This window comes from Schistocerca americana, chromosome X (assembly GCF_021461395.2).
Source record: "Schistocerca americana isolate TAMUIC-IGC-003095 chromosome X, iqSchAmer2.1, whole genome shotgun sequence".
Lineage (NCBI taxonomy): Eukaryota > Metazoa > Arthropoda > Insecta > Orthoptera > Acrididae > Schistocerca > Schistocerca americana.
Window position 1 is genome coordinate 864,008,712 of NC_060130.1, and position 26,986 is coordinate 864,035,697.

Genomic DNA, 26,986 nt, shown 5'->3' on the forward strand with positions numbered 1-26,986 from the left:
AGAGCCAATCAAGCATTATGATTTCAGCCATCCATGCCTTCTCTTGATTTCAAACAATTTCATTTTTTGGATCCTTGGGGCTCGTTTTCCATTTGAAGATTAAGAAACGGGGAAGTTTGTACCCACCTGCTATGATTCCCACCATTACAGTTATGCACTGTTTTTTACACCCTGATGTTTTTATGGTAACTTATTTTGTCTCCTCCTCAGTCAATCATGTAATTATGTGGCATATCAAAATAACTGGTGTCTTATCAGTGATACCTATTCGACCCATCAAAAAATGCTTCTTTCTGATGTGTGATGGCATATTGCTAAAATTCATAAAGTTTTTTCTCAAAAGCCAGTGGAAGCTTTGGCATAGTGTTGTACGGCGTTACAGAGGTAAGCCGCCTGTTCCATAATGTGGTAAACCCATCCACAGCAAGTCTTAAACCCTTGCCACGGTTTATAAAGAACTGCAGCCACCTTTTTGCTTTGTTTCTTATGGCAGCACTAGTCAAAGGTTGCCCATTCTTCCTCCTTTCACGGACAAATTAAAAACATCTTACTTCAACATCACGAGGCCTTCCTTTGCAAGGGTCAGTGAACTTCTTTCTAGTTGTGGCAGGTGCAAATATGCCAATTTCTGATTCTTCAATAAGCAGACATTACTCTCAGCTACACTGAACCCTTGTCCCGGCCTCCTCTCACCACACTTTTCACCATAAAGAATTACTTTACACTTGAAAGTAGTATCATACGATGTTCTTCTCTACTTCCCTTCCATTTTGTGACTATCTGATACAGACATACTATGCAATAATAAGCAACAATATTATAACGAAGTTGAGAATAACAAAAATACACTGTGATATAAGAAACAATACCTAAATTTCAATTATATTGCCAGTGACTGACAGATTCAATTTTTTACTACACTGCAATGCACTATTGAATTTTATGTGCACACCAGTTTTGAATACTGCATATGGTAAGACAAGTGCACATCAGTTTCATGTAAATAGAGTAATTTACAGAAGTTGAGACAAAAACAAAATGTAAAATAACAATCAACTCACCTTTATAAGAGCAAGAAGTGGAGAAAATACCACTGCAACCTTGTGCTTGTAGATAACAGCAGGCAACTGGAAACACAAGGACTTTCCAGATCCTGTTGGCATTGAAACATACACATCTTGTTTCCCTGAAATAAAAAGAGTTGCTGATGAATGAACATGGTTATTTACAAAAAAAAAAGGACAAAAAACCAGTATCACAACTATACATACCCATAAAGTTACAGTACTAACAAAAACAGAAACTGAGTGAACTACACAAGATTGAGATTGAACTATTAGAAACATGAAGAGGTTCCTTTCAGAATACTTGATTTACTAAATTAATATTTTAGGCTGCAATTTTTTTTGTGAAAATCTGAAAGCATTATTCACAAGATCATTAACACTTCAAATTGATGTGGTGGAATCATACCACACAAGTTAGGAGGATGGAACTTATTTCTGTAAACTTTCACAGTAATAACTATTTCCTCCTATACTACTACTTCCCCCTTTTCTTCTTGACTTCATGGATTAAGGCTCCCTCTCTGTTTCATTTTCACAAATTATTTTTCCTTCTATTTTTTTGGTCTTCCTATGTTCCTTCTTCCATTTGGTTTGTAATTTAAAACCAATTTCAGAAGCATTGTGTTGCCTCTCATTTACGTGCATTCATGCCACATGTTGTGGTACATATTTATTCTATTTTCCGTTGCTTCCTCTTTCAGCTTTTGAGAGACAGTTTCAATTCTTGTATCATCTAATGTAGACTAGCTGCTTGCCCTTCACATTTCTTAATTCGGCATTCTACTCGATGTTCCTTCTGTTATATCCAGCACTCTGTAACATGCAGAAATACTGGAAGACCCCTTGTTTTATGAAACTTTGTACTTGTGTCCTGTCGGGTCTTCTTCTTTAGCTTCCAGTGGATGTACATCCAAACTTCACTAGTTTCATGTCCATATCTATTATTATCACAGTCAATCTGACATCCCAGGAAGTTGAACGATGACACATTCCAGAACAGAACTCCTGCATGCACCCTATCAAGAAATTATCAGTCCAGTCACAAATTTCACTTGATACCTCATACAGTCATACTTTTGATAATAAGCCCAGGTATGGGTCCGAGTCCAATGTTTTTTTGGAAACAAGAGAAATATTGCATCTACCTGACTGACTTCAGCCATGGCTTTCAGTATGTAAGACGAAGAATGCACGAGTTTTTGAAATCTGTGCTTGTTGGCATGGGGGAGGCCATTCTGCTCAAGATACCTCATTGTGTTTGAACTCAGAGTACATTCATAGTTTCTACAACAAATGGATGTCAAGGATATTACGCAGCAGGTTTGTGGACCATTTCTGCTACCCTTCTTGTATACAGGTGTGACCTGTGCTTGCCTCCAGCTACTGGGCATGGCTTTTAGTTCGAGGGTTAACAGAGGAGCTAACTCAGGTGCAAATTGGATACAGAATCTGATGGCCCTGGGACTTTCCTGAACTTTAACGATTTCAGCTGCCACTAACACTAATATCTATTTCACTCATCTTTTCAGTGGTATAAGAATTAAATTGGGACAATACTCCTGGGTTTTCCTTTGTAAAGGAACATTTGAAAACAGAGTTAAACATGACTGCTTTTGTTTTGCTATCCACATCATCAGTTCCTCTGTCATTCATGAGTCTGGACACTAACTTTAGTGCCACTAAAGGCCTTTACGCAAGACCAGAATTTCTTTGGGTTTTGTTAAAGGTCATTCGACAGTATGCTGCCATGGTAATCACTGAAGGCTTCATGCATTGCTCTCTTGACAGCCAAATGTGTTCCATTCGCATCTCTCTATACTCCTCTGCTTTGTTTTCTTTATTTTCAGTTATCTGTATGATCATTATTTTAAATTCTTAAATTTATTGCATGTTTGAGTGTTTACTACACACAGTCTTAAGTTTTAATATCTGTGCATGGTAGTGTTTTGGTGTCTTTGGTATGCATAGGGACTGAGACTGCAGCATCCAGATGTAAGCTCAGTTGGTGACCCTTGACTCACAGCACCAGACAGTGCTGGCTTTGGTCAGCTTGAGGCTGTAACCAATGGGCATCACTATGGGGAGGCCAGGCATGGGATACAAGGGTCATCCAGTGTGTCCCTCAATCTGTCCACTACTGTGACCACCCCTGTTACAGCCCGCACTGTTGACCACTCACCAGTGGTTGAGTGGGAGGTCATACCAAGGTGTGGCAGGCAGTGAAAGACTTTCCGGGGGAGGGGCGACAGGGTGGGAGCTAGTCAGAGGGCTTCCCCAGTTAGTCTCATAAACAGGTTTCAGGTGCTGTCTATGGCTGACAAAGATCCTGAGCCAGATGCAGTCACTCACCCTGTTCCAGAAGAAGCCTATTGGCCCACCCATTGTAGGAATTCACAGAGGGTGGGATTACTGGTAGTTGTGAGTTCCAATGCCCCTTTGCAGCCCTTAGGGATATGGTTGTCAAGTAGAGGAAGGAATCGAGTGTGCATACTGGGACGAGTCATTCCAGATGTGGAATGGGTATTTCCAGAAGCCATGAAGAGTACAGACAGTGGCTCATGTTGGTATTAACAATGTGGGTTGCTTTGGATTGGAAAGGAGTCTCTCTCTCTGGTTTTGGGCAGCTAGCTGAATCTTCACCAAGATTGCTAGTCTTACTTATGAGGTGTGGGTGTAGCTCACCACTTGTAGCACAACTGGATATGGTCCTTCAGTATGGAGCCCAGTGAAGGGCCTGAATCACTGGCTCACACAGTTCTGCAACCATGTAGGCTGTAGATTACTCGACTTGCGCTATAGGGTGGTGGGTTCCTGGGTTCCGCTTAATAGGTCAGAGGCCCACTACACACATGAAGTGACTACATGGGTAGTGGAGGTTGTGTAGAGAGGACTGGGTGGTTTTTTAGGTTAGAGGGTCTTGGGAAACAACAGAAAGGGTTACAGTCTCAAAAGGTGCATGTCAAACACATTTTGATGCAAAAATCATAGGGATTTTAGTAGTAAGCTGTCGAAGATGTGTAGGTAAAGAACCAGAGCTCCAGGTGCTAACAGAAGGCACTGAAGGTCAGATCGATATAGGTACTGAAAGCTAGCTAAAATCGATAATACAGAGTGACAATTACTGAACAGTATGAAATAAAATCATCATTACTTCTGAACGGTTTGTATTGGGACGTTCAAACTGCATGGTTGGCCACAGAGCATGATGGGAATTAGTATGTGAATATGGTTTGGTTTAGTAACAAAGACCACTTTCATTTGCATGAGTTCGTCAGTAAGCAAAATGGACGCATTTGGGGGACTGAGAATTCACGTTTTGCGATCTAGAAGTATCTTCACCCTCAACAGGTACTTCTGTGGTTTGCAATGTCCAGTCACAGAATAATCGGTGTGATATTCCTTGATGGCACAGTGACTATCGAAAGGTACGTGAAGGTTTTGGAAGACGATTTCATTCCCCATTATCTAAAGTGACCCTGATTTCGAGAAGATTTGGTTCATGCAAGACGGAGCTCGACCCCATCGAAGCAGGAGTGTGTTTGATGTCCTGGAGGAGCAGTTTGCAGACCGCATTCTGGGTCTGGGGTATCCAGAGGCTACTGGCATGGGCCTCGATTGGCCGCCATATTCTCCGGATCTTAACACATGCGACTCCTTTTTGTAGGGCTATACTAGAAACAATGTGTACAGCAGTAACCCCAAATCCATTGCTGAGCTGGAAACAACCATTCAAGAGGTCATCGACAGCATTGATGTTCCCACAATTCAGCGGGTCTCGTGCAGAATTTCGCCATTCGTCTGGGTCATCGCCAGTGATGGCAGGCACATAGAACATGTCATGACCTAAATCCGACTATCTGTAGTGATGTTTACATGTTGAATAAAGTGTGTACACGCTATAGTTTGTGACTAATTTACGTTTTTTTTATATAGTTTAATAATTGTCACCCTGTAAGTGAAGGCGAAATTCTTCCACAGTACCGCTACCTGACGGTGTTCAGAAAGGATATTTTAAATACAGTTGGTGGTGGCGTGTTTGTTGCTGTTAGAAGTAGCTTATCTTGTATCAAAACTGAAGTAGATAGTTCCTGTGAGTTAGTATGGGTAGAGGTTATACGTAAGAACCGGGAGAAAGTATTAGGTGGTTCCTTTTGCCGACCTTCCGCCTCAGGTGATACAGTTGCTGAACAGTTCAAAGGAAAATTGAGTCTCATTTCAAATTGGTACCCACTCACACAGTTATAAGCCTACATGGTGATGACTGCAAACTACCCTCGATACATAAGCGAAATTGCCAATTAGTTCAGGAGCCCACCCGAAGCGCAAATGGTTGCGAAAATACAATCGACCTCTTGGCAACAAATAACCCAGAGCAAATAAAGTGCATTATGACAGTAGCAAGACATTGTCCATTCGTTTCGAAGTAACTAATAGTGTAGACCAGACGTGGCTTAAATTCAAAGAAATATTATCAACAGCAGTAGACAGATTTGCACTAAATAAATTAACAACTGACAGACTTGATCTCTCATGATGCACAAAGCAGGTCAGAAGCAACGAAAAAAAGCATCCCAAATTTAAAAGAACGCAAAACCAGCAAGATTGGCCAAGTTTTTCAAAAGGTCGAAATTTAGCGCGAAACCAATCGAGGTGTCTGCATCCACATAGATACTCTGCCAATCACACGTAAGTGCATGGCAGAGGGTTCATTGAACCATCTTTACAATAATTCTCTGTTATTCCATTCTCGGCCAGAGCGCAGAAAATAACGAACACCTACATCTTTCTGTGCGAGCTCTGTGACTTCCCTTATTTTGTTAGGCAGCCTCCCTATGTAGGTCGGCGTCAACAAAATATTTTCGCATTCGGAGGAGAAAGTTGATGATTGAAATTTCTCAAAAAGATTTGGCCGCATCGAAAACCACCTTCGTTTTAATGATGTCCACCCCAAATCCTGGCCGGCCGTTGTGACCGAGCGGTTCTAGGCGCTTCAGTCTGGAACGGCGAGACCGCTACGGTCGCAGGTTCGAAACCTGCCTCGGGCATGGATGTGTGTGCTGTCCTTAGGTTAGTTAGGTTGAAGTAGTTCTAAGTTCTAGGGGACTGATGATCTCAGATGTTAAGTCCCACAGTGCTCAGATCCATTTGAACCTAAATCCTGTATCATGTCAGTGGCACTCTCTCACCTAATTCGAGATAATACAAAACTTGCTGTTCTTCTGAGAACTTCCTCGATGTATTCCGTTAATCCTATCTGATAAGGATCCCACATCGCGCAGCAGCACTCAGAGAGGACGGACAATCGTAGTGTAGGCAGCCTCTTTAGTAAATGCTACATTTTCTAAGCGTCCTGCCAATAAAACGCATTCTTTGGTTACATTTTATATGTGTTCTTTCCAATTTGTTTTAACTGTAATTCCTAGGTATTTGGTAGATATTACGGCCTTTAGATTTGAATTATTTAGAGTGTAACCAAAGTTTAACGAGTTCTGTTTAGCATTCACGTGGATGACCTCACACATTTCGTTATTTAGAGTCAATTGCCAATTTCTGCAACATACAGATATCTTTTCTAAATAGTTTTTCAGTTGGTTTTGATCTTCTGGTGACTTTAGTAAACGATAATCGACAGCGTCAACTGCGAACAACCTAAGGCGGCTGCTCTCCTAAAGCGTTTATACAGGCAGGAAACAGCAGAGGTCGTGTAACACTCGGGGAACGCCAGAAACCACTTTTGTTTTACTTGATGTCTTTCCGTCAGTTAAGACGGATCTCTCTGATATGAAATCATGAAACCAGTGACATAACTGAGATCATATTCCATAAGCACGCAATTTCACTACAAGCCGTTTGTGTGGTACAGTGATAAAAAAGCCTTCTGGAAATCTAGAAATACGGAATCAATTTGAGATCCCTTGTCAGTAGCACTCAACACTTCGTGTGAGTAAAGAGCTAGTTTTGTTTCACAAGAACGATGCTCTCTAAACTCCTTGTTGACTGTGTGTCAATAGACCGTTCTCCTCGAGATAATTCATGATGTTCGAACACAGGATATGTTCCAAAAATTCTGCTGCATATCGACGTTAATGATATGGGCCTGTAATTTAGTGGATTACATCTACCTCCTTTCTTGAATACTAGTGTGACCCATACAACTTTCCAGTCTTTGGGTACGATCTTTCGTCGAGCGAGCGGTTGTATATGGTAAGTATGGAGCTACTGCATCAGCGTACTCGGAACGAAGCGTATTGGTATACAGTCTGGACCGGAAGACTTGCTTTTATTAAGTGATTTAAGTTGCTTCACTATTCCGAGGATACTACTTCTGAGTTATTCATGTCGATGCGAATTCTGGAATATTTACTTCATCTTCTTTCAAATGGTTCAAATGGCTCTAAGCACTATGGGACTAAACATCTGAGGTCATCAGTCCCCTAGACTTAGAACTACTTAAACCTAACTACCCTAAGGACATCACACACATCCATGCCCAAGGCAGGAACCGAACCTCCGACCGTTGCAGCAGCGCGTTTCCAGAATGAAGCGCCTAGAATTGCTCGGCCACAGCGGCCGGCTCATCTTATTTAGTGAAGGAATTTCGGAAGGCTGTGTTTAGTAACTCTGCTTTGGCAGCACTGTCGTCGATAGAATTTGCATTGCTATCGCGCAGAGAAGGCATTGATTGTGTCTTGCCACTAGTATACTTTCCATACGACCAGAATCTCTTTGGATTTTCTGCCAGGTTTCGAGATAAAGTTTCGTTGTGGAAACTACTGTAATCATCTCGCATTGAAGACCGCGCTAAATTTTGAGCTTCTGTAAAGCATCGCCAATCTTGAAGGTTTTTGCGTTCGTTTAAATTTGGCATGCTTTTTCCGTTGTTTCTGCAACAGTGGTCTGACCCGTTTTGTGTACCAAGGGGGATCAGCTCCTTCGTTTGTTAATTTATTTTGTATAAATCTCTCAATTGCTGTCGATAATATTTCTTTGAATTCAAGCTACGTCTGATCTACACTCACATTGTTAATATGGAAGAAGCGGAGATTGTCTCTGACGAAGGCGTCAAGTGAATTTTTATCTGGTTTTTGGATTGGTATATTTTTAGGTTATTTTTGGAGGATTTGGGGGTTAAAATATTCAGTCTCGCTACGACAACCCAGTGTTCACTCATCGCTGTATCCGTTTTGATGCTCGTTATTAGCTCAGGATTATTTGTTGCTAAGAGCTCAAGTGTGTTTTACAACCGTTTAATATTCGCGTGAGCTCATGAACTAATTGCTCAAAATAATTTTCAGAGAATACGTCTAGCACAATTTCTGATGATGTTTTATGTGTTCTTCCGGATTTAAACATGTATTTCCGCCAAAATATGGAGGGTAAATTATTGTCACCACCAACTAATTGTTTGAGTCGGGTACGTGTTTGAAATAAAACTCAAGTAATCTTTGCACCTTTCAGCAACTGTATCATCTGAGTTGGAAGGTCGATAAAAGGATCCAATTATTATTTTGTTCCTGTTGCCAAGACTGACCTCTGCCCATACTAACTCGCACGACCTACCTAGTTCCATTTCGCGACAAGATAAACAACTTCCAGCACCAACGAACACGCTACCGCCAACTACGTTTAGCCTATCCTTCCGGAACAGTTAGGTTTTTCGCAAAACTTTCGGTTGAACTTAAATGCAGCTTTAAGTGCCTATAACAATTTGAGCATCGGTGCTTTCTATTACCACTTGGAGCTCTGGTACTTTCCCAACACAGCTACGACAATTTACAACTGTTATATCGATGGTTCCTATATCTACGTTCTTCCTGTATTCGGCTTGCACCCTTTGAGACTGAAGCCCATTTTGTGTTTTCCCCGAGACCCTCGACCCTAAAAAACCGCCCAGTCCGCACCACACAGCCTCTGCTGCCCGTGTAGCCGCCTCCTGCGTGTAGTGTACGTCCTTTTAATGGTTTCCACAAAGACGCCCTGTCTCGAAAGCTGCTCAGTTCCGACTTGGGATCGGGTTTTTTAGCATCTGTTGTAAGACGATCACCGTCTCGGTATTTGTCTGGAAAACCCACGTGATTCGTAGGTAATGCCATACGTGGATTTATAAAGCAAGTATAGGTTTTAATATGGATACTTGTGTGCACCTGTAGAACCAAGATCGCTTGTGACAGTAACATACAGTAGTAGTTGTGATCGGTTTTTTTTTAACATATGAGATGATTACAGCTCTCTTTCTAAGACACAGTGGTATCACTCACAAGAAAAAACTTATGAGACATGTCCACCCATCGCTGATTTTCTCTCAGTATTATTTTGTATCGTAGGTAATCACTTACTGACGAAGTATTATACTTAGTAGTAGGGGGTGTGTGATAGGTTCGTCTTGAGCATCAGGCATATAAAGTATGTGTTTGTGTTCCGACATATGCAAAGTAAATGACTATGTCCAATCATAAAGAAGGTGTGGATTTGGCGTCTAGTACTGTGATAGCAAAGGGAAGAGTATGTCACGTCATATGAATGGTACTGATATTTCTATTTCCAGAGCCATAGCCATCAACAGGGTGTATTTCCGAGACTTTGCTCATTGTCGAATGTCGTTCAACTGAGACCGTGCTCGTAACATTTAGTTGTAAGTACAGGGATGAAATATACATGTGACCGATTTCTTAGGATGATTGATTCTAGCTGTGCGTGCTCGGCCTGCAGTACCAGTGACCTGTGCGGGGGTGATTCATGTTTCCCTTTAACAGTAGAAGCTGTCAGAATGGAGAGGCCTGATGGAGTGTAGGAATGTAGATGAATTAAGGTGTTGTCCTCTAGACTACCGAATAGAGAACTAATACTTAGTATGTGTAGGATAGCTTTTGTGATCGCGTGGAAATTTGAGAATGAACATGGAGGTGCGTTTGCACTGGACCATTATTCCCTCCCATGTAAATTGTTTGGTTGACTGCTTCTGCACATTTTGCGCCTTTATTTAGTTGAGAGAAGATCGATTGTGAGGTGCGTATCTAGCATGTGGAAGCCAAATTTGCCGGTTCTCTAGACATGAGAAACACCTTAGTTGGCCTTGTAAATTATAGGTATGATTTCGAATTCACAGATGGAAGTATCATTTTTTGTCTGTCTGTTTCTAGTTACTCAGTGGTCTAGAGCATTTACCACCTAGCTACAGTTTCGGGGTTGTATAGAAATAATTCCTAGTCTATATCTTCAGAATTATTTTGCATGAGCAATCGGTAGGATACTGCTGTGTGCGAACCATGTGAAATTAGATATGTTCTTTTAATCCCAGATTCTGGAGCTGGGTGTAGAAATGTGAGCAAGCAGGCAGGTCCAGACCACGAACAGGCACAACAGTTCTGAGAGTGTCTTCGATCCACTGACAGCTTTGTGATGTAAAAGGGATGATTTTGTATGGCAGAGGATATGAATTGTATGATTACTACATCGACATGGCACGTGGTGATATAGTGCTGGGTTGGAGATCGGTTTCATGCTCTAATATTCAAGCTCCTGTCCTCAGTAGCAGAGTACTGTAATTGAGTAAGAGTCTTTCCGTGTTTGACGATATGTATGGCACTTTGGGAGGTTTAGTTGTTGGTGCAATACGGCGATCAGTATAAAATAGTTTATTGCCACTGATGTCACGTCTGTAGACAGAAAGAAAAGGCGGACGGTGCTCCCCTAGGACTGAGGAGCATCGTGACATATAGCCGGTGTGAGTGTAGGCATATCATAATTTTTTTGGATGCTGTACACATATAAAAGATAACTGCACTGTTTGTGTAAAATGTGTATATATTGCATTGTAAAGTTACTGTGGCTTATGTTGTATAAAATGTGTATGTACTGGGTTGTAAGGTTACTGTGGTTTATGTTGTGGCATGACTAGAGAGGATGACTGTGTGTCCTATTGTGAGGGACATATAGATTCAGCACATCGACATCAATTGGTGTCAGACTGTAGCAGCAATCATAATATTTAATTGTAGTTACACTGGTAAATATGTTCCTGGCCTCCAACATCCTTGTGAGTCTCGTTTGTATTTAAGAGCGGCTTACAGGTCTGTGGGCTGTATAATTGTTCCAAAATAAAGAAAGTACACTCCTTCCTTACTCTCTCCAGCAGCCCAGCGCAGGTTGAGTCATTTTCGCGCCATTTTCCCCCGCCCCAGACCACCATCTTGGATTATGTCACAGGATGGATGACAGCACCCTCTGGTAGCAGTGTTGTGTACTAGGTCAGCTGGAGTCTAGATCTCATGGTGGAGACATTGCATGCAAAATAAAAACGTATGTCCAGCAGAGGCAGAGTCGTTTTGCCACCATTTCCCCCCACCATCTTGGATTACGTCATGAGACGGACGACAGCACTCTCTGGTGGTGGTACTGTGTACTAGGTCCAGACCCCATGATGAACACACTGCCACCACTTTGGATAACGGTACTTGCATCATCAGCTGACGTCATGGCTGCCATCTCGGATTACGTCATGGAATGGACGACTGCGACCTCTGGTGGTGGTACTGTGTACTAGGTCAGTTGGAGTGCGGACCTCCTGGTGAACACACTGTATGGTGGTGCTGTCTCTAATTGTTTAAATAAAGACTGGTGCATGATTTCAGCAGATGACGATTAGCAAGCATGTCTGCAGAGTCTTTTAGATGGATTATTACTTTGACAGTTTACAAGTTGTTTGGCTCTCTGGACGTAAATGTATTGCATTATTTATGAGTGTTTTGCATGTCTGTAGGCTGCACAATGAGTTATTTTGACAGCTTAGAATTAGTAGGCACGTGTGTAGAGCATTATACATGATTATTTAGGAGTAGTTTGCAGGTCTGTATGCTTTGTGGCATGTCACAGCATGTGTTCTGTGCCATTGTGATAAATATACTCCATTCCTAGATAAAGTGTTCCAAAATAAATAAAGTACACTCCTTCCTCTCCCCACCAGCCAAGTGCAGAAATATACTCCATCCCTAAATAAAGTGTTCCAAAATAAATAAAGTACACTCCTTCCTCTTCCCACCAGCCCAGTGCAGGCTGAGTCCTTTTCCCACCAAGCGCTAAGAAGAGGTGGTACTCAGGTGACTTAGGCTAGTGGAGGTAGCCCAATTGACCTATCTTCCTGCCAAAATTCAAACTTCCCACCAAAATCCACCATCTTGGATGACGCCCTGGCCGCCACGTTGGATGATGTCATGCGCTGTTGCCAAGTCTACACGCCGCCGTCTTGGATACATCTGCAAACAATGCAGAGTGGGGCAGAACCCCCTTGCCCCAATACTTTCGCCATCTCATAAAGTCATCAGGGGATCAAAATCAATTGCAAAATGGTTTACGCAAGATATCTACATGGTGCGAAAAATGGTAATTGACACTAAATAATGAAAAGTGTGTAGCCATTAATATGAATACTAAGAGAAATCCGCTAAATTTCAGTTACAAGATAAATCACGCAAATATAAAGACTGTAGATTTAATTAAGTACTTAGGGATTACAATTACGAATAACTTAAACTGGAACGATCACACACACAACCTTGTAGAGAAAGCAAACCAAAGAGTGCGATTTATGGGTAGAACACTTAGCAGGTGCAAGACGCTACTTACGAGATTTCTTACACCACCTTTGTCAGCCCTCTTCTGCAGTATTGTTGTGTGGTGTGTGATCCGCATCAGAAAGGACTGACGGAGGACATCAAAAAAGTTCAAGGAATGGCAGCTCGTTTAGTATTATCGCGAAATAGGGGGGGGGAGTCACGGATATGATAAGCGAGTTAGGGTGGTAATCGTTAAAACAAAGGTGTTTTTCGTCACGGAGAAATATTTTCATCGAAAATATTTTTGTGTCACCCATCTACATAGGAAGAAATGATCATTGTAATAAAGTAGAGAAATCAGAGCTCCAACACAAGTGTTCGTTTCTCTCGCGCGCTGTTTGAAAGTGGAAGGGCAGAGAAGCAGCGTGAAAGTGGTTCAATGAACCCTCTGCCAGGCATCTAACTGTGAATTTCGTAGTAGTCATGTAGATGTGTAGGTGCCGATAATGCAGTAGTCTCTGTTTCCTTAGGATTTTCGTTACAGTAACTGTATACCGTGGAGAGTCCCTACCATCATGGACTGGATCACGGGGTCCCGGGTTCGAATCCCGGCCGGATTGGGGATTTTTCTCTGCACAGGGACTGGGTGTTTTTGTTGTTCTCATCATTTCATCATCATCGTCATCATTATCATTTGTGGGCGTGACTAAATTGTATTGTGAAAAAAAACTTGGATGTAAAATTGGGACATTGTATGGGCACTGATGACCACGTAGTTGAGCGCCACACAAACCAATCATCATCATCATCGACTGTTATACTGGGTACATATCTTTCAAGTGCACGGTGAACTACTCTTTAAAACTTGAACCATAGTTCCTCTACATGCTCCTGTCCTGAGTTAAAAGTTTCAAATTTCTCAGTGAGATACGACACTGCTGCTTCTTTGTCTAGTTTACTGAACACACAGCTCTTTCTATTTGTTTTAGTTGCCCTTTGTACTTTGGTATTCATTGTTGCTGTAACTGCCACATGGTCAACGATACCAGTTTCGATGTGGGCATCCTCAGAGTGGTCAGGTCTATTTATTGCCATTAGATCAAATATAATTCCACCCTGACTAGTGCTCCGGACTAAGCAGTTCTCAGGGAAGACATTTAGTAATGTATTGTAGGATACCTTGTCACACTCATCACTAATAAAGCTGGAACTATACCAACTGATTGTTGGATGTTACAGTATGATTAGGGAACTTTTGTACAAGCCGAGGTTTTCCCTAAAGTTTTTGGCTACGTCAGGAGGGCAAGTTTGGTAGTCGATAGAAGGATCAGATGTAACTTTATGCCTACCCTTAATACTGAGAATTCCCAAACTATCTCGCATGCACCTTTAATTTCTACATCGGTGGATTTGAATTGCTGGACTACTGCGACAAATGCTCACCTCCATTTCCCATTAGTCTATTCTTTCAGTATATGTTTAAATTTTCCCCAAAAATTTCACTACTGTCACTACCAGCTTTCTGTACCTAGTATTATGTGAGCTACACTTCCTTTTAGGAGTGCTTTAGTCTCTGATACTTCGTTGCGAATGCTTCACCAGTTAACCCAGGCTCGTCCAAACTGTGTCCCTGGGGCGCTAGCGCCCGCGATCGCCCGCGGCCAGCGCCCCGGGCGAATTCGTATGTTGTCGCAGTGGCCGAGCCGTGTCGCCTAACTGGCCGTGCAGACCGCCCGCCGAGCCAGGCTATGCCGCTGTACGCAAATATTGCAATAGATAAAAATTTATTTTGCGACCACACATCGCTGTACTTTTCAGCGGAACTGGGGGAAAACGCATCTAAAACCAATCGTTTTTGTTAGTTTTTTATTTGAGTTTCAATGAATGAAACAATTAATTGTTAAAGTGATAAAAGTGTTTTAAAAACAGGATTGTACAAAATTAATTGTATGTTCTTTTTTGGCGTGGTACGAGCAGGAAACAGGTGGGCAAAGTCTGTGCGCAAGTTACAAATGATCGCTGAGAATTGGGAAAACAGGGAAACTCTTTGGTGCTGGGAATCTTATCAAGGATTGCCTGGTCGACTCGGCGGCTTGTATTTGTCCGCCAGACCTCACGGAAAAATTTGAAAAAATAACTCCTTCGCCTCAAACTGTCGCTCACAGGGTCGAAGATATGGTCTCAGGTATGGAGGAGCTATTAATGGAGAGAGCGGCAAACTTCATTTCACTTTCTGTCGCTCTAGACGAGTCCGCGGACTTTGCGGACATATCTCAGCTCATCATATTCATTCGATGTGGGTCAGAAAACAACTAAGATGTTCTTCGATATTATTGTCTAAAGCTTTGCGAAGTAATTCTGCCACACGAACACTAGTCGTTACCTAAATGGTAAATGGTTTGCTTGTTTTACCACTCATCGGCCTCTTTTACAGAGGTGCGCTTCCTCTGTGCGTTGGATCTGACTGCGGGACAGTCCAGCGCTCGCCTGTGGAGCGCGTTTCTTTAGCTCCTACATTGACAGTTCTGGGTTTCCTACAGGTCTCGTTCTCTGGATAGGATGCAGATTCGTCGACTCTAAAAATCCCTTGTGTGCACCCCACCCACAGTCAGCTGCCTGATTACCTGTGTGTCGCACGCCTGACCCATGTAGGGGGACCATACAGTTCTCAGCCTTGCGGCGCAAGTCTAAAAAGTCACACCTAGCTTGTCTAAGAACTCTCAAAGTCTATGATTCAAGCCTTCGTCTTGACTCAGAATCTGGGGCCATGATCTGTTCTGGGGGCAATGATGCAGATTGTGAGCTTCACTGAAACTCCATGAGCAAGGGTGGTATTCTCAACATTCTCTGTCAGTCGTAGGAACGATACCAAATCTGACCTTTGAGCCCAGACGATATCTACATCTACATCCATACTCCGCAAGCCACCTGATGGTGTGTGGCGGAGGGTACCTTGAGTACCTCTATCGGTTCTCCCTTCTATTCCAGTCTCGTATTGTTCGTGGAAAGAAAGATTGTCGGTATGCATCTGTGTGGGCTCTAATCTCTCTGATTTTATCCGCAAGGTCTCTTCGAGAAATATACATAGGTGGGAGCAATATACTGCTTGACTCCTCGGTGAAGGTATGTTCTCGAAACTTCAACAAAAGCCCGTAACGAGCAACTGAGCGTCTCTCCTGCAGAGTCTTCCACTGGAGTTTATCTATCATCTCCGTAACGCTTTCACGATTACCAAGTGATCCTGTATCACGATTACTAAATGATCCTGTAAGCGCTGCTCTCCGTTGGACCTTCTCTATCTCTTCCATCAACCCTATCTGGTACATATCCCACACTGCTGAGCAGTATTCAAGCAGTGGACGAACAAGTGTACTGTACATCTACATCTACATCATTACTCTGTAATTCACATTTAAATGCTTGGCAGAGGCTTCATCGAACCACAATCATACTATCTCCCTACCATTCCACTCCCGAACAGCGCGCGGGAAAAACGAACACCTAAACCTTTCTGTTCGAACTCTGATTTCTCTTATTTTATTTTGATGATCATTCCTATCTAGGTAGGTTGGGCTCAACAAAATATTTTCGCATTCGGAAGAGAAAGTTGGTGACTGAAATTTCGTAAATAGATCTCGCCGCGACGAAAAACGTCTTTGCTTTAATGGCTTCCATCCCAACTCGCGTATCATATCTGCCACACTCTCTCCCCTATTACGTGAAAATACAAAACGAGCTGCCCTTTTTTGCACCCTTTCGATGTCCTCCGTCAATCCCACCTGGTAAGGATCCCACACCGCGCAGCAATATTCTAACAGAGGACGAACGAGTGTAGTGTAAGCTGTCTCTTTAGTGGACTTGTTGCCTCTTCTAAGTGTCCTGCCAATGAAACGCAACCTTTGGCTCGCCTTCCCAACAAAATTGTCTATGTGGTCTTTCCAACTGAAGTCGTACGTAATTTTAACACCCAGGTACTTAGTTGAATTGACAGTCTTGAGAATTGTACTATTTATCGAGTTATCGAATTACAACGAATTTCTTTTGGAACTCATGTGGATCACCTCACACTTTTCGTTATTTGGCGTCAACTGCCACCTGCCACACCATACAGCAATATTTTCTAAATCGCTTTGCAACTGATACTGGTCTTCGGATGACCTTACTAGACGGTAAATTTCAGCATCATCTGCGAACAACCTACGAGAACTGTTCAGATTGTCACCCAGGTCATTTATATAGATCAGGAACAGCAGAGGTCCCAGGACGCTTCCCTGGGGAACACCTGATATCACTTCAGTTTTACTCGATGATTTGCCGTCTATTACTACGAACTGCGACCTTCCTGACAGGAAATCACGAATCCAGTCGCACAACTGAGACGATACCCCATAGGCCCGCAGCTTGATTAGAAGTCGCTTGTGAGGAACGGTGTCAAAAGCTTTCCGGAAATCTAGAAATACGGAATCAACTTGAGATCCCCTGTCGATAGCGCCCATTACTTCGTGCGAATAAAGAACTAGCTGCGTTTGTTTTCGGATTGCATTTCCTTAGGATTCTTCCAATGAATCTCAGTCTGGCATCTGCCTTACCGACGATCAACTTTATATGATCATTCCATTTTAAATCACTCCTAATGCGTACTCCCAGATAATTTATGGAATTAACTGCTTCCAGTTGCTGACCTGCTATATTGTAGCTAAATGATAAGGGATCCTTCTTTCTATGTATTCGCAGTACATTACACTTGTCTAGATTGAGATTCAATTGCCATTCGTTCGTTCCAACATGGGTCACAGTCTGCAGTTGGTTGCGCTTTTTCCCTCGCTAGTTGCCGGAATGGTCTCTTCAACATGCTGAATGTAGCTCCTATGTTTGCACATTGAAAGTGCACCCCTTGAGTGCGAGGTCGCACGAGGCCAATGGTGTTTACGGCGTTCGACGCCCCACATATTGATTACGATGCAACCACAATATTGGCTGCTAATGAAACTGTAGGCGGGACTGGAGGTATCCAATGGTGAGCACAGCATGAGCGCACAAAGCGTAGTTGAACTGCTTAGTCGACGAGTTCTCAACCCAGTGCTACAGCACTGGTGGTGTTGATACAAAGCAGAGCAATGGCAACAATAAACAAAGCAAACATTGCATTGTATCTACATCAGTTGCAGAAGTTGACGTTTCGTCAGAACGGAACCCAAGGAGTTTCGCAGATTGAGAAAGAAATGGCAGATGAAACATTAAGGTTTCTGCAAGATAAGTCAGTGAAATGTGTGTTGTCGTGTGCGCTCGACTGCACGAACAATGTACATGTCGAGTACAATTATGACAATATGTACTTAAAAAGTGAAAGCGATAATGAAACAGGTGTCGAGGCGTGTAGCAAATCAGGGAGCCACAAATCCTGTCTCCAGTGAAACATAAAGAACAATCGTTGTCCAAGGACCGGGTACTGAACATAATTACGTATGTGGAACATCATTCACAGCATAGTAAAAAAGCAACTAGGAACAGATTTCGAATAAGTCGGCAGCACCATGACCATGCAGTGCATAAGAAAATCAACGGAGAACAACGTGCACTTGTTACAAAAACTAGTGTTTGCGCTTTTCAAGGATGCCCAATACAATTTACAGGATATGCATGATAGTGATTTACTACGTCATGCACATCAAATTGCGCGTGACATGGAGTACAGTGATTGCAATGGAAGCAGTGGATGATGTGGACGGTTGCGTAACTTCAAACAGTGCTACATCATTGGAAGACGTAAGATAACGAAATTTCAAACAAAGCGTCAACTTGACGACGCACGGCAAACTGCGGAATGGACCCGAAAATTTGTAAATGAGATAAACAATTTTCAGTAAGAAATTTGTTTTCAACCCCGACCAATCAGAATTTGAAGAGGAAATGCGTATGAAAGGGACTATGGAAATTAGAAATACTAAGACAGTTCTATCAACTGCGAGAAGTTGTAGGGGCTCTGCCCTCTACGATTCTTTACGTCACAGCAAGCAAGAGTGGGAAAATGGGCGTAAGATTACTACGGTAGGAGCACTGCTTTTGGCCAATAGGTGTCAAAATAATTTGCTTTTGCTTTATTTCGGGTCTGCTTGTAAAAATCATACTCCTTTAAAGCAAACTATCTCTCCTGAAAAGCGTGTGATATTGCAGTTCATACCACCTGGAAGCACTTGACAACTTCAGTCTCTGGATGTTTGTTTTTCGCCCGTGTCTCTACGGTAACGGCCGCTATCCCGTCGGCCGCATGTTCCGCCACCGCGTTTCCTACAGCTGCCACGAACGATTACGGCGCTGCCAATGAGAGGGAGGCATCCCCTCTTCAGAGATCATGCACATACAGTCGCGCGCCATCCGCAGTAGAGTGCAGACGTACTACTGCCGCCGCCCCACCGTGATGAGCTCGTGGATGGGACCTGGCGCGCTTCTGGCAAAGAAAGGGGTGGCGGATCGCCGCTCGGTTCAGCCGGCTTCAACCGCCCTCGGGACTATGGCCACTCCCGCGAAAACAGCGCACCAAGCCGTGGACATAGAAGTGTGCGCTACAGTGCCAACACCTCCCGTTGCTGTCGACACTACTGGGACAGGGGGCGCTCCGAAAATTTGCCTGGCGGAAGAGTCCGTTGAATGTGACCATGGCGCAGTTACAAGGCGCCAAGCAGAGAAAGGAGAGGAACAAACGACAAGATCGAGCAGTCCCGCCGCAGTGCGCCGCCAACATTCCACGCGCCAAGAGGCGCAAACAAAACGTTACCGTCGCCAAGCGAGGCTTGACTACTCTCATAGGCTGGCAAGCAAGTTGTACGCAATCTCCGGAGGCGAAGGGCCGCCTCGAGTCGCAACTTAGTGACTGGAGGAGCCTTCGGTGTTCTCGATTAGGTGGCAGGCGACGCTACCGCGCCACTACTCAAAGAAGTGGGCCCCTTCCCCGACACTACTGCCTACCAACCCCGGGCCGAGGCTTCTCGCCGATCGTCTTCCAAGTGAAAGGCAACTATTCCGAGTTCCTGCACCAGTTATCGCTGTGGACAATGCAAGAGCTCACTGCGAAGTCTGCAGGAAAGGACCTAGCGGACATAAACTTGAGGGACTACGAGGACTACCACAGTGTATGCAAAGGGGCATCAGACAGCGAGCTGCCCTTCTACACATGCGCCACTGTCCTTGACAAGGTGATGAAGGCCGTGTTCCACAGCTACCCATGGACCATTAAGCCGGATCACCTTCAGAAGCAATTGGAACGTCTCGGGTTTGGGAATCGCACAGTGACACGTATGATGCCCCTGAACACCAGAAAAGATGGGCCGCTCCTACTAGCTGTGGCCATGGACAACTCTGTAATCTGGGGTTTGTCCAGCCTCACGCTGGTTATGAAGATGGCAATCACCATCAGAAACCTGAAGTTGTGCGGGGCGCCACAGTGCTTCAGATGTCAGGTCGTTGGGCATGTGGCACACCACTGCTCGATGCCTGACATCTGCTGGCAATCATAACAACCAGTGCAATCTAAACCGAGAAGATACGCCGACTTGCGCAAACTGTTGTGAGCTGCACGTGGCGAGCTAACGTGTCTGCGGATATTTCAAAGCCGTGATGGCTCGCCAACACGGCATACCATACAGGGCGTCACAAGCCCAGCCAGGGGCCAGACGCCAACAGCGGAACGAGGCGCGCCGTCCGCCATCCGCGCCCAGACACGACCCTCGGCGCGAGCAGAGCGAGCGGCGCATTCTGAGCCGAGAAACAAAGGGTGTGGTAGATCGCTGTCCGCTCGACCTCGCACAATCGGTGGCCACATCAGGCTCCCCAACTGCAACGATCCGGCACATGGAAGAGGGTCAACAGCTTGGTTAGATCTGGTTAAAATGGCTCTGAGCACTATGGGACTTAACATCTGACGTCATCAGTCCCCTAGAACTTAGAACTACTTAAGTCTAACTAACGTAAGGACATCACACACACACCCATGCCCGAGGCAGGATTCGAATCTGCGACTGTAGCGGTAGCGCGGCTCCTGACTGAAGCGCCTAGAACCGCTCGGCCACAACGATATGGCAAATAGGCGCACCCACGTACGGCAAATAGGCGCACGAAGAGTGGCGCCAAGAAGGCGCTAGGGCGCGTTTTGAAGACGAACAACGGCCTTCCGTCGATGGCTGTCGCGCAGATTTTGGACGTGGAAGAGCCGCAGACCCCCTTTCCCACCTCCACCAAGAGCGGAGAAGCTGCTGCCGGACTACCTGTGGCCGAAACCAGCAATCGCGCGCCGAGCGACCACAAAAAACGGGAGCGCAACAGCCGCAGCGGAGGCGGACAACAACCTCCAATTCCTGGTGGGACTCATCCCAGGAGCCCAAAAATCGAATAAACAAGCCGGAAACGCGGCTTCGGGGCGCACCTGCCGGAAGCATCCTGCTGATGCTATCCTGGAAATAACCACAAACCGTCCCGCGGCCGGCACCTCCAGCAGCGCGCCAAGGGTGCGCACGCAGCAAGCAACACACGTCGTGGAAGGGGACCAAGACGCCGCCTGCGACGGACGAAGACGAGTTTATAAGGTCCACTAGGAGGCACACTGCCAGTACAGTCATGCTAGCAGCAGCTGCAGCAAGCAGGGAATCACCGCCAACAACTTCAACAGCCTCCCTGATGCAACACAGGAGGCATCTGACGCGCAACACCAGAACAGGGCGCCCCCTGCCCCACAAGTTGCCATCTGATGGGTGCGGGTGGGGGGGGGGGGGAGGGAGGGAGGGGGGCGGGAGGCACCTTTATGGATTTCGAAACGAAAGTCAAGCAGGTGCTGAAGGGCACCTTCACGATGCAAACGACACACGCCGAGGCCCACGAGGTCGTGGCGTGTATGTCACGAAGGTAGGCCTGAACTCGCTCGCTAAGCTTAGCAGACAAAATGCGTTTCTAAACCTGTTAACTCGCAGTTGGATGCGTATGTACTAACAAGAAGGTGGTTTTTCGAAAACTGGCATTCAGTATGGATCCTGCCTACCCCCAGGAGCAGCTAGAAGGAAAGGGCTATGTCATCCGCACCACACTGTGGATAAAGTCACCCAAGGACAACAGCGACACGCCTGCCACCTGGTTGACAACTACACAGGCAACTATTTCAGGAGAAGAGGATGAGCAGCGCAGAAGTCACTGTGAAGAAACTACAGCTCAGATGAGGGCCTCCACAGTGCTTCAAATGGTAAGGAATTGAAAACATCGCAAAATACTGCCAGATGCCTCCACGCTGCGTTAATTGCTAGGGAGATCATCTCAGCAGAGAGTGTCCATTCCCAAAATGGACCCTCTGACCAGCTGCAACTGCAGAGACATGCGTGTAGCCAACTACAGAGGATGCAAGGTTTTTAAGAGAGCAGCAACCGGGGGGGGGGGGGGGGGGGGAGCTATCTGCACCCTCGAGGCTTGTGCAAGTGGGCAGGAGCTTCGCAGTGGCTGCTTCTACACCCGCAGCACTGACTACAATGAGGCCAGCCCAGAGACCATCCGCCGACTCCCGACTCCCCCGCCCCGCCCCCTCGGACGTCTAGGGGCGCAGACGGCGGACAGAGCATCAGCAGCAGATACCAGGCCAGCCAGAGCAGGAAACCATCGTGGAAGACAGGGAGGGTGACCTACCAGCAGCACCGCGACACCTGTTGAGCTAGCCCTGCCCAGCACACCCTGCCTCCACTGATGCACACGCCGGACACGTCAGCTGCACCCAACAAAGCTGCAGAGCTGCGCTAGATGTTGCGAGAGTTTAAGCAGTTCATCCTGCGGCTTCCGCAGATGATTGTATCTGCCCTGATTGCGGCCAACCACGCCACAACCAGACGAGCAGCTCCAGCCCCACATCATAGCTGGTGAGTTTCACAAGTTTCTGCGTTATGAGGCTATGGACTCCTGCCTCGTCACTGAAAAACTTGGCTGAAACCAGGAGGACATTTGCGGGCACTGAACTTCCAGTGCTACCGCAACGACCTAAAGATGGCGGACAGCATAACAGCAGTATATGAGAAGGCATCACTATACCACCATCCCTTCCTGCTTTCGGAGTTGACCACAGTAGAGACTACTGGTGTTATGGTCAACACCTCAGCGGGACAGGTGAAGTTTGTGGCTATATATCGTCAGCCAGGACGCCTCTGCAACCACGCGACTTCCAAACGCTGTTGTCGATGCAAGGCAACTTGTTCATCGGCGGCAACTTCAGTGCCAAGCATCCAGAGCGGAACTCCTTCGTGACAACAACGAGCGGGAGGGGGCTACTGCGATTGGCCCAAAAACATCACACGATGGTGCTGGACCCTTTCGACCTCACACACTATTCCAAGCGTGGCCGCCCCGACGTCCTAGATTTCGCACACATTAAGGGTGCCGCACACACCATCGTGACTACAAATGTGGCATTATCGGTGGATCGCCTCCCAGAAATCTTAAATATTGCTACTGAGAGAGTCGCATCACCGGAGAGTTGCAAGCGGTACCGCAACGTCGACTGGAACCACTTCCAGGACGACCTGGAAGAGAGAGGCGCCGCCACACCTGACCCAGAGGCCGAGGGCGACGACACGACGCTTGCCGCATTTACGCGCCAGACACACGAAGCAACCGCAGCAGCTACGCTGAGAGAGCGAAGATGACAGCAGGAACACTCGAAGTAGCTCCCACCAGACATCCTCCAGGCCATCTGGGAGAAGAACGGCCTGTTTCGAGAGTGGCAGGTCACATGACAGTCGGAAAAAAAAGGCAACGATCAATAGAATCCGTCGCGAAATCAAGTACGCGATCGCAAATCATCAAAACCACTACTATGCCGGTATAATTGCCACTCTGAATAGAAGACGTTTCCCTGCGTCCTGGTGCACAGAGAGGTGGACTATGTGGCCGAGGAACTCACGAAAGTAGAGGTCGTACAGCAAATAGTGCGCCTGCAGACAAGGTAGGTAGGCGGGATGAGCTGCTAAAGATGATGCCGCTGAACGCTGTTCGGCAGCTTTCAAAAGTTGTGAACTCAGTGCTTAGGACCTGCACCTTCCCAACTGCATGGAAACATGCGCAAGCTGTGGCGGTCTCCGAGGCTGGAAAAGGCCTCCGGCTGGCGCAAAACCAGTGGCTGATCAGCCTGTTGCCTGCAGGCTCGAAGATATTTGAGATTTGAGAGGCTATATATCAAGAGGCTGTGGCTACACGTCAGGGAGGAAGTCCTGCTCCCTGGCGAAAAATTGGCTTCAGGAGGGGCCACTCTGCAATGCAGCAGCTTCTTCGACTGCTGGCGCAGACGATGGGGCCCTGGAACGTCGCGAGTATCTTGAAGCGGTACTCCTGGACGTTTCCAAGGCCTTCAACAGCGTGTGGCATGAGCGTCTTGTGTACGAGGGGCGTTCAGAAAGTAAGCTCCGATCGGTCGCGAAATGGAAACGACTATGAAAATCCGATAAAGCTTTGCACAGATGTGTTGGGTAGTGTCTCTAGTATAACCCCAGTTAGCATCACGTCGCTCTTCTCATTTCTGAGCTCGCAGTGAGTGCGTAAATATGTCTAGAAAATAGTGTCTGCCGCCAAGTACGAGGGCCTGGTGAGAAATTTCGCCTGAAGCTATGCAGCTAACATTACATAACTGTCGTGCTGTTTCTTCTTCAAGACAATTCTCAGCCGCATTCTGCAGGGGCAATGAAGATGCCCCTGCATCGTTTTCAAATGGAAATGTGAGATTACCCACAATACAGTCCGCAATTGTCTCCCCCTGAGTTTCATCTCTGGTCACATGAACCGCTGTCTTTGAAGACAACATTTTGACACAGACAACGAGGTGTAGGCCAGTGTGGAGAATTGGCGGAAAGCACTGGCGGCTGCCTTCTATGATGAGGCTATTGAAAAGTTGGTACAACGCTATGACAAAAGTCTAAGTCAGAACGGCGACTACGTAGAGAAGTAGCTGAAAGCTGTAGCTAATCGTTACAAGTAAAACATTTCTGATGTTCACTGTGGTTTCAATCTGGCAAACAATCGGAGCTTACTTTCTGAACAGGCGTCGTATAAGCTGTTTACACAGGGGCCACCGGTGTCATACGCCCGCCTGCTACAATCCTACCTGCGTTGGCACACATCTCATGTGTGCGCTAACGATGGTTATGTCGACAGCACATCTCACCGCAGAGAGTACCACATGGGTACATTTTCGGCAACATGATTTACTCACTTTACACTGCCGACGTCCCAGAGAGGCAGAGGGTGCACATAGCACTCTATGTACGCCGACGACATCTACATCTACATTTATACTCCACAAGCCACCCAACGGTGTGTGGCGGAAGGCACTTTACGTGCCACTGTCATTACCTACCTTTCCGGTTCCAGTCACGTATGGTTCACGTGAAGAACGACTGCCGGAAAGCCTCCGTGCGCGCTCGAATCTCTCTAATTTTACATTCGTGACCTCCTCGGGAGGTATAAGTAGGGGGAAGCAATATATTCGATACCTCACCCAGAAACGCACCCTCTCGAAACCTGGACAGCAAGCTACACCGCGATGCAGAGCGCCTCTCTTGCAGAGTCTGCCACTTGAGTTTGCCAAACATCTCCGTAACGCTGTCACGCTTACCAAATAACCCTATGACGAAACGCGCCGCACTTCTTTGGATCTTCTCTATCTCCTCTGTCAACCCGACCTGGTACGGATCCCACACTGATGAGCAATACTCAAGTATAGGTCGAACGAGTGTTTTGTAAGCCACCTCCTTTGTTGATGGACTACATTTTCTAAGCACTCTCCCAATGAATCTCAACCTGGTACCCGCCTTACCAACAATTAATTTTATATGATCATTCCACTTCAAATCGTTCCGCACGCATACTCCCAGATATTTTACAGAAGTAACTGCTACCAGTGTTTGTTCCGCTATCATATAATCATACAATAAAGGATCCTTCTTTCTATGTATTCGCAATACATTACATTTGTCTATGTTAAGGGTCAGTTGTCACTCCCTGCACCAAGTGCCTATCCGCTGCAGATCTTCCTGCATTTCGCTGCAATTTTCTAATGCTGCAACTTCTCTGTATACTACAGCATCATCCGCGAAAATCCGCATGGAACTTACGACACTATCTACTAGGTCATTTATACATATTGTGAAAAGCAATGGTCCCATAACACTCCTCTGTGGCACGCCAGAGGTTACTTTAACGTCTGTAGACGTCTCTCCATTGAGAACAACATGCTATGTTCCGTTTGCTAAAAACTCTTCAATCCAGCCACACAGCTGGTCTGATATTCCGTAGGCTCTTACTTTGTTTATCAGGCGACAGCGCGGAACTGTATAGAACGCCTTCCGGAAGTCAAGGAAAATGGCATCTACCTGGGAGACTGTATCTAATATTTCCTGGGTCTCATGAACAAATAAAGCGAGTTGGGTCTCATACGATCGCTGTTTCCGGAATCCATGTTGATTCCTACAGAGTAGATTCTGGGTTTCCAGAAATGACATGATACGCGAGCAAAAAAGCATGTTCTAAAATTCTACAACAGATCGATGTCAGAGATATAGGTCTATAGTTTTGCGCATCTGCTCGACGACCCTTCTTGAAGACTGGGACTACCTGCGCTCTTTTCCAATCATTTGGAAGCTTCCGTTCTTGCGGTACACAGCTGTTAGAAGTGTTGTACGGATACAGCAGCAACGAAATGGCGGTTCAAGATTAAAGTGGCCAAAATCCGGGTGGTTATATTCACCCACAAGAAGATTCCTGTCGACCTGTAGCCAGTCAGCATCATGAAAGGCCCTGCTGCATGGACGAACACCAGACGCTACCTAGGCGTCACATTGGACTGGTGCCTAACGTGGAAGGCACATATCAGGGAATTAAGGGGTAAAGCGCTGGGCGCAATGCGCTTATTACACCACTTACTGAACACAGCGACGACTCTGCGACCACACTGCGGCACCACTCTGTACCTAACACTAATCAGGCCAGTGTTGGAGTACACTGCTGTAGCGCGGTGAAACGCGGCCGACTCGTCGATCAAAAGTCTGCGGACGGTCGAGAAGAAGGCGCTTAGGCTAACGCTACACCTCCCACGAGACTTCAGCACCAGATAACTCCACAGGTTGGCAGGAGTCCCGAAACTAAAGCATCCATTCCGGCAAGCAGCGCAAGATTTTACGCGGCCGCGAGGCAATCGGAGAACGCCCTCATCCATGACTTTGGCAACCAGGTTCACTGGCGCCCGACCCCAAGATAGTCTGACCTGTTGTTGGCGTTACCACACGCTGCAGCACGAGAAGAGAAAATCCCACAACTGCTTCGCAACCCAGAAGGCGATCCACAACGAAATGAACA

The 26,986-nt window shown here is 45.8% G+C and overlaps 1 protein-coding gene across 1 annotated transcript in view; it reads right to left on the bottom strand.

Moving 5' to 3' along the window:
• LOC124554911 (ATP-dependent DNA helicase Q5-like) overlaps positions 1 to 26,986 on the bottom strand; it is a 309,389-nt gene that overhangs the window by 169,215 nt on the left and 113,188 nt on the right. Inside the window, exon 2 of the mRNA XM_047128599.1 lies at positions 1,062 to 1,186. Within this exon, the coding sequence (XP_046984555.1) occupies positions 1,062 to 1,186 (125 nt within the window). The remainder of the gene's footprint in view (positions 1 to 1,061; positions 1,187 to 26,986) is intronic.